The sequence below is a fragment of the Danio aesculapii genome, chromosome 8 (genome assembly GCF_903798145.1).
Source record: "Danio aesculapii chromosome 8, fDanAes4.1, whole genome shotgun sequence".
In the NCBI taxonomy this organism is placed as follows: domain Eukaryota; kingdom Metazoa; phylum Chordata; class Actinopteri; order Cypriniformes; family Danionidae; genus Danio; species Danio aesculapii.
This window is the reverse complement of record NC_079442.1, coordinates 39,816,150-39,824,087: the sequence shown is the minus strand read 5'-3', so window position 1 is coordinate 39,824,087 and position 7,938 is coordinate 39,816,150. Positions and strand designations below refer to the sequence as shown.

The following is a 7,938-nucleotide window of genomic DNA, read 5'->3' as shown; positions in this document are numbered from 1 at the left end:
ACCGCAGTTTGGAAAAGTCAAGGTTTTAAAACCGCCAACATTTTCTACTAAACCATTCCTAAGGTATGTGTAAGATTTTTTTATTTACTTTTTTGTTTGTTTTTTAGGACAACAGTATCTCCAGCAGAAAAGATATCCAAAGATGAGATTTTAAATTAAGAAATTTGTGTTTTTGAAACAAAAGAAGACAGCAGAAGTCAATGCTTCACTTGAATTATTTAGCCTGACATGTTTACTGCTCCAAAATATTATAAATGTTTCTCAAAATAAAATATTTTTTGTTCAAAGGGGAAAAAGGTTGTTTTTTAACCAGACATTTAAAAAGAATATATTTTAGAGCAGTGAGCACAATACCGTGAAACTGTGATGTTTTTATCCAAGGTTATCATATCATCATAATCTTATACCAGCCCATGGCTAGTAGTTATGCATGAATGCCTTGTTTTTATGTCCTTAAGACTTGACAACATTTAGTCTTGATCTCATTCTGCAACGAAAGTGACGTTTAAAGGTTGTTAAGCGCCCTCTTGAGGTTGATCACTGGATGTTAAATAATATTTTAAAATATTCTTTTTTAGCATTATATATCTTGGGCGACGCGGTGGGTAGCGCTGTCGCCTCACAGCAAGAAGGTCGCTGGTTCGTGTCAGTTGGCATTTCTGTGTGAAGTTGGCATGTTCTCCCCTTGTTCGTGTGAGCTTCCACCGGGTGCTCCGGTTTCCCCCACAAGTCCAAAGACATGCGGTATAGGTAAATTGGGTAAGCTAAATTGTCTGTAGTGTATGAGTGTGTATGGATGTTTCCCAGTGATGGATTGCAGCTGGAAGGGCATTTGCTGCCTAAAACGTGCTGGATAAGTTGTGCTGTGGCGACCCCAGATTAATAAAGGTGTTTAATAATTGTGTTGCTGTTATTGTCGTTATTATTATCATTCATTCATTCATTCATTGTCTTTTTGGCTTAGTCCCTTTATTAATCCGGGGTCGCCACAGCGGAATGAACCGTGAACTTATCCAGCATATGTTTTATGCAGCGGATGCCCTTCCGGCCGCAACCCATCTCTGGGAAACATCCAGCACTACCTACTGTGCCACTGTGTCGCCATTATTATCATTTAACTAATAATATAAATCTATATTATAAATGTGTAGGAATGAAAATTATCAAAATTATCATATTATCAAATATTAATTAACATATGCATTTTTTATACATCTTTTTAACAAAGAAGGCTCACACAAATTCCAAAGGCAGATACTGATTAGATCAGGGCCTGGTGTGTGGACTTTGGGGGTTTTACGATGTGGTCGCATGTTGATTGGTCAGTTTGAATGTCTCAGTATTTAGGCTTTGGTCACATGGTCAAGAAAGAGACAAAATAGCTGGAAAACTTTGCTCTGCCTCTTTTCCTGGCCTGTCTTTTCCCTGGTCTGCGCTCTCCTGCTCTGCTTCTCTCCTCCATCTTTTCTGCCTCTTTGAAACCTACTTACTCTCTTTGTCAACATAAATAAAAAAACACAGAGAATCTTTCACCCACAGAGGGCACTATTGTACACTTAATAATAACACAGCAGTCTGATGCAGGAAAGCCCAAACGTTAGGAAATCACTCTGTGATGACACCCTTTATTGACTTAATAGACACAGTCTGAAAAACCGGAAGAGAAAAAGAATAGTGAAAAGTTAGAGAGTTCAGCTGTTTTAATACGGTTGTCAATGCTTCAGATTAAAGAAAAGAAACTAATCATCATCCTGGTAACGCCTGTTTGTCTGTGATACCATGTTGAAGAGACTGATGTGTAAAAAAGAAAGAAAAAAGGGTTACAGACGTACCCATATTTTCTATTTAGAGATTGATCAATTTGTTATTAGTCGTGATGTTCGTTCATTTGCAGCATACTCAAACAATGTCTTCTACCTCTTTACAAATGAACTCCTCCTTTCCTAAGTTATAAGCTACACTGAGCATAGTAGGGCATGTTGGCAGAATGTTCATGTCAATCCAGTAGAAAATTTGTTGTTGTCCTTCAGAAAGATTACAGTTCAACTCCTCTATGAGATTTGAATGTCAGAAAATGTGTGTGTTTTATTTTAATATCATTGAAAAGGGGAGATAGATGAATGCATCCATGTATTGTTTCCTTCCACCTGCAGATAATTTTCTGGGCTGCTTTTTTGTTTAAAGATGCTTGGATAAATCCGTTTATTTACAGAGCAGTCTTTAGTTGTAGAAGTTATCGTCCTGTCATATGTAGAAAGAAACTGGTTTTCAATACAGTCGATTCTAGATCATGGTCTGACATGTATAAAACAACACAGTAAAGCAACAATATTAAAATAGGAATTTACGTTACATGTACATTATAGCACAAAACACATAACATTATGAGGATACTAATGAATTAATGTTTAAATGGTTTGTCTAAAAGTCAGTTGTTTATACAGTTTAATTGAAAATGGAATTACTGTACAGTAAATGCAACACTTTTTCCTCCTTTTCCTGTGCAGGTGCTGTTCTTTCTGTTTGCCTGCTGTATCAAGTTTTCATCAGTCTACACAGCAAATGAACAGAGCAGGATGCACTGAGGTATGCAAGTACTGTACATGTTGAGAGGCAGTTAAAATGTGCATTGCAAATTCAGACTAAATCAGTCATACACAGATTTGAAACCACTTTAACTATTGTTGATATCAAGATGTAAAATTACTTCCAAGATGGAATTACAAACACCAGAAACACAAGCTATTGATCATGCTCATAACTTTAATACCATTTAATGGTCTGTTGTTTACCATTTTCATGGCAAATTATTGACTATTAAATGCTAAGGTAAGGAAATTATACAATAAGTCAACTGTGCAATATCCTTCAGAACACCAAATTTAACAATAACAAGCACTCATTAAGCTAAATACAGACAGGTCAAAGAAACATGAATAATGAATTAGGAAATCAAGCTTTTACAACCATTAGATTGGATCTCAAAAAATAAATGTTTAATGTCTATAATTGTAGTTTAATGCATGTCTCCATAGAGTAAGATTACAATAAATTAATGCATCTGACTCAAGTATTGACTTCACAGAACTTGTTACAGTTTTATGTATCACACTTATGGCTCGTTTCCACTGACTGGTACAGTATGTTACGGTTCGGGTCGGTACGGGTCACCTTTATCTGGCTTGCCTTTCCACTACCAAGGGTACCCTTTTGGTGGTATGACAAAGTTTCAGTCAACTTCATTTTCGCTCGAGAAAATGTCTACAGTAAAACTGTACAGGTCATTCACATATTATATGAGCAGCACTTCTCACAAACCGATGCTTTATACACATAAATACTTATGTATTAATGTTTATTACTAACTTTTCTATCAACATGATTTGACTTTAATTGCCGATCAATGACAGTGCGAAATAGCCTACTGTAATGTCTTCAATTATATAAAATAATTAAATAAATGCAGCATATATGAACACATACAGACCCTTACAGTCTCTGAAATGTTACCAACTACAGAAGAACTACACACAACAGACATTTAGTCCTTATTTAGGTTCAAAAACAACTCAAAATATAGCCCACAGTCAGAGCACACCTCTCATCTGTGTCTTTAATCTTCATGTAGCATATGTAGCCACTGTTAGAGAGCAGTTTCATCTTCCTGAGTTCATAATAGTCTAAAAGGCAATGATAAAAGTTAAACATGGAAGTTTGTTCATGTTTGCTGAAAAAATAATGTGTTCCTTTTTTTCCGGCTTCTCCTTTGTTTTTTCGCATGTCAGTTTGTCAGTTTGACAGTTTCAAAAGCACGCCAATAATCAAGCGCATGTTATTATCATCAGCTCAAGAAGTTTGTTATTTCAGACATAGACACTCGGCGAGTGCAAGCAAAACAGTGAAACCGCTCGCGCTTCAGACTGGCTTGTAAAAAATTAAGAGGCACGGGGTAAATCTGCTCTTCTTTTTGGCTTTGTGGCAGTTCATCAAGACGACGACAAGGTTTGTTTGAGCCCGGGTCGACCATGGCTCGTTAATATATGTATATTTATTTACGCTGTAATCTCTCGGCTGTGTATCTTCAACATGGCAGCTCTATTGTTTTCATTCTGGCCTTTCGAATGGGTGGCGAAAAAGTGGTACGGTTTGGTTTGGTACGCCCTTTGAAACCGAACCGTACCGTACCGTACCTCTCAGTGGAAATGGGCTTTTAAACAGCATTTCATTATGTCAAAACGTCAAAATGTTGAATCATGTCAACATACTTTATATTCTCTATTTAGCAGTTTGTTATTGCAAATGTAACAAAAAGTACTGCTGTCTACAATATTATAATCACAAATATAAGGAACTCAGACAGTAGCTCACGGCTATTTGTAATTTGTTACAATACAGAAATGTATTTAATATGTTGAATCTACTTCAGAATATCACTTAATTTCACTAATAAAATCCGATTTGTAAGGGCAGGAGACCTTCATCCTATTAAGAAAACCATAACTATTGCTGTGAAAGAATCAACCACCCAGTTAAAGTACAAAAGTCAACCTCATTTCCAAAAGCCAACATTTATTTTACCAATACTTAAAAAAATCCTGATCATAATAAATCCAGCAAGCTGTTATACTTCCCTTTGAAATATCTTCACACACCCTGCTCTTTTGTTCTATTGACATTGGTCTTTGCACATCGCAAATCTGAGTTTTGTATTTCTTCCCACATCACAAAAATCATGTGTGGCAGAAATCTGTGGACTAAAATGATTTCTCTGTAAAAACAAGGGTCAAATTTGTCGACATTTCCAGCTGGAACATTCAAACCAGTAGTTCTTACACCAAAATGAGATGTAGGTTTGAGGCTGGCCTTTTTCAGACACATTCCGATGTAAACGTCATCAATGGGCAGCAGACTTACAGAGTGCGACATGTTGTAGATCGTTCTGGCTGTGAAGCCGGACAGTAGAAAGCCTCCTCCACCACAATACGGAGGATATCTGTCGGACTCCTGGATCTGAACCGGGACATAGTATTTACTTGAAGGCTTTCTTATAGGTCCTTCATTCTGGATGACATGCCCAGTAAAGAGATGTCTACTTCCATCATTGTCTTCTTGACCCTGAAGAAACTCAATCATGTTAAACGTATTGGCAAAAATGTCATCGTCTCCATTTAAAAGGAATCTGGCGTGTGGGCACCTTCTGTCCATCCACTCTAAGAAAAGGATCTGCTTCAGTGTGAGGTTAAAGAATGAATCTTTGAAGTCCCATTGTAAAATGTCCTTGTTCTCATTGTTCTCCAGCTTCAGTAGCCTATTCAGCCTGCGTTTCTCAAAGCCACTTTTACTTGTACCAGTTATGAAGACTCGACGGATCCACACACCTTTGTGCAGTCTCTCCTCAGCCCATGTTTTCCGCAGAACTTCTCTGCGATCATAATTCTCTGGAGAACTCTTGATGACCAGCAAGAGGAAGACATCTGCAGAGTTTTGAGCTCCACCACACTTATTAGGCACATCGAGAATCATGGGAAAACTCTTACAGTGTTGGTAAAGCAGAAAGTCTTTGATATGATCTGGCAGAGTAGAGAATTCAGGAAGTTTATAAGCTGACATATTCGGCTGACAATGTGAAGATGATGGCTGAAGAGTTTCAGTTCTGGGGAAATCTGTTTGATTATGAAGCATTTCTTGTATTTGTTTGCTCTTTGGATTCACATCATCTTCTTTAGAGTCATTTTTGTTAATGATAATAAACAGGCTCACAACACCTGTTAGAAATAACACTATCATTTCCACATTCTTCTTTCTCATCTTTGCTCCTGTTTAAGAACAAAGGCACAATTCAAAGTATTTTAGTCACAAAAACACTAATGTTCACTCAACAAGGACATTATATACAAAAACAGTCAGTTTCCTTTGTCTCCTGATGTGTCTTTATTTGTTAAATGTGATATTTAACTAAACTTGTGCAGATAATTTTTTTTGTCTGAGCAAATAATAAAACAATTTTAAATATTTAATGTTAGCATATTGGATTAGAACAGATATTTGCTTCATTGTATTTGCTTATTCCATTTTTCTTTTTTGTTAATATTTACTTTAGTGTGGATAACCAGATTAGCCAGATTGAAAGCACAAGTGTTGACATGTTTGTTTTATTGCAGTTATTTGATTTTTATTTTTTAAATACCCATCCACATGAAAATACAAAAATAAGCTATGGTGCACTATCAAGAGCATGTCAAACCAACCAAAATCTTCACCCTGGCTGGAGTTTTCAAAGAAACTTTCGATTTTAGTAACCCAAAACTGGGTTTGTGTATGAAATAACAACCAAACCACACCACTGAAGTTCTGAAAATACCATTCTTTATATGGGCAGGGCCTCAATAGAGATAAACCAGACTTTTAAAAACGAAGGCACATTCGTGAACATTCACCTCTGATTGATCATCAGACCCCTTATATGACTCTTGTAACCTCTGAGTTTCTAGACATTTTTAGGCCTCTGAATGTGGCTGAGAAAATATTTGCTCTCAAAGTGATCTTCATCTCTTTTATTCTATCCTCAGTATGTAATATATTTTGAGAGTAAGAGTCGCTCTCAATGCTAAAGTAATTGGTTTAGGCAGTGTAGCTGGAAAAACAGTATGAAAACCACAAACTAGTAATACAAGACAGTAAGACCAGCCCTGCAAATACCAATAGAGTAAACAGATGAGCCAGTGACCTTTCGTTGAAAAGGACTTGTCAGTCTTTTTTTTTTCTAAAGATAATCATTGACGTTTCAGTCTAGATGAAGAAATAAAACACTGAAGCATGATTTCAATAAAGAGGTATGCAAGACAACACAACAATGTGAGAGTCTGAAGGTAATGTATTTATAAACAGTATACAGCAGCTGTCCCATTTATGACAATAGGGATGACATGTATCCAATTAATTCATTTTTTATCAATAAAGAACAATTAACAATAATTAACCTTAACAATAATCATAAATTACAACCAAAATAATATTTGTATTTTATTATTTATAATATAATAATATATGTATTTTAATTTCACTCATGTAACTAAGATTCAGATTGAAATTTTGGAGGAACAAAACTTCTCACCTCTTTTAAGAGCCCCTGAGAGATGTTTGCAGTTTTGTTTCAAGTTAAGCCAGTGCAGTGTGTCCGATACAAAGGGAATCACTGAATGTTTAAGTTTCTGCATAAAAAAAAAAATCCCACTTAAGCTGTATTTTGCTTTGCACTACTTCAAGGGCTGACCAAGTGCTTTCAAGACCAATCATATGTCAGTATGCAAATACTGTTTTCAATTAACCTGAAATACTTGAACAGGTTAATCAAGATAACATTATGTTAGGTAAAGGCTGGACACCTGTAACTGAAGATAAATATACAGTATTATAGATGATTAAATCATCTTCAATTGGTAGTTGATTTGTTATTAAAATTATTGATTCATCAGGTTAAAAATATATTACTAAAACGAATAAATTCAAACACAAAGACTCTTTCTACCCATAGAATTCAATGTTGTGCATTTATTAACACTTTATTAACAACAAAGCCCAAACACTACGAACGCATTCATTGATGATACATTTTCTTGACTTAATGGATAGGGTACTTTAGTTAGATGCTTGATTTAAATTATGATGCATATGTGTGTGGTTACCAGTTCATACTTTTAAGCTTGCTTTGATAACTAGACAAATAGCTGGGATAAAAATAAACAAATATTGTAAATAATGTTCTGTTTCATAGACAGATCATTTCACCTTTTAATACCTCACTGTATCAGGAGACATGAGTAGTAATTCAGGTTTTTGTATCTATTCGTTATCCTGAATTGCCACAGTTTAAAATAAACACAATAGAAACATCTTATAATTTGTATTTCAACAGAAACTTTTATGGTCTCCACTTGT

At 35.5% G+C, this 7,938-nt stretch overlaps 1 protein-coding gene across 1 annotated transcript; it reads right to left on the bottom strand.

Annotated features, from left to right (window-relative positions):
- Window positions 1-4,637: 4,637 nt before the first annotated feature.
- On the bottom strand, window positions 4,638-7,217 carry LOC130234187 (N-acetyllactosaminide beta-1,3-N-acetylglucosaminyltransferase 3-like). Its single transcript, XM_056464469.1, has 2 exons — window positions 7,115-7,217; window positions 4,638-5,816 (listed from the first exon to the last, which is right to left on the bottom strand). Exons 1-2 carry the CDS (start codon window positions 7,215-7,217, stop codon window positions 4,645-4,647), a joined length of 1,275 nt encoding a protein of 424 aa, XP_056320444.1. The 3' UTR covers window positions 4,638-4,644.
- Window positions 7,218-7,938: the final 721 nt, after the last annotated feature.

Coding starts and splice junctions, on each gene's coding strand:
- LOC130234187 (XM_056464469.1), bottom strand. CDS start 7,217: ATGCAGAAACTTAAACATTCAGTGATTCCCTTTGTATCGGACACACTG. Junction 5,817..7,114: donor CTCAGGGGCTCTTAAAAGAG/GTGAGAAGTTTT, acceptor GTTCTTAAACAG/GAGCAAAGATGAGAAAGAAG.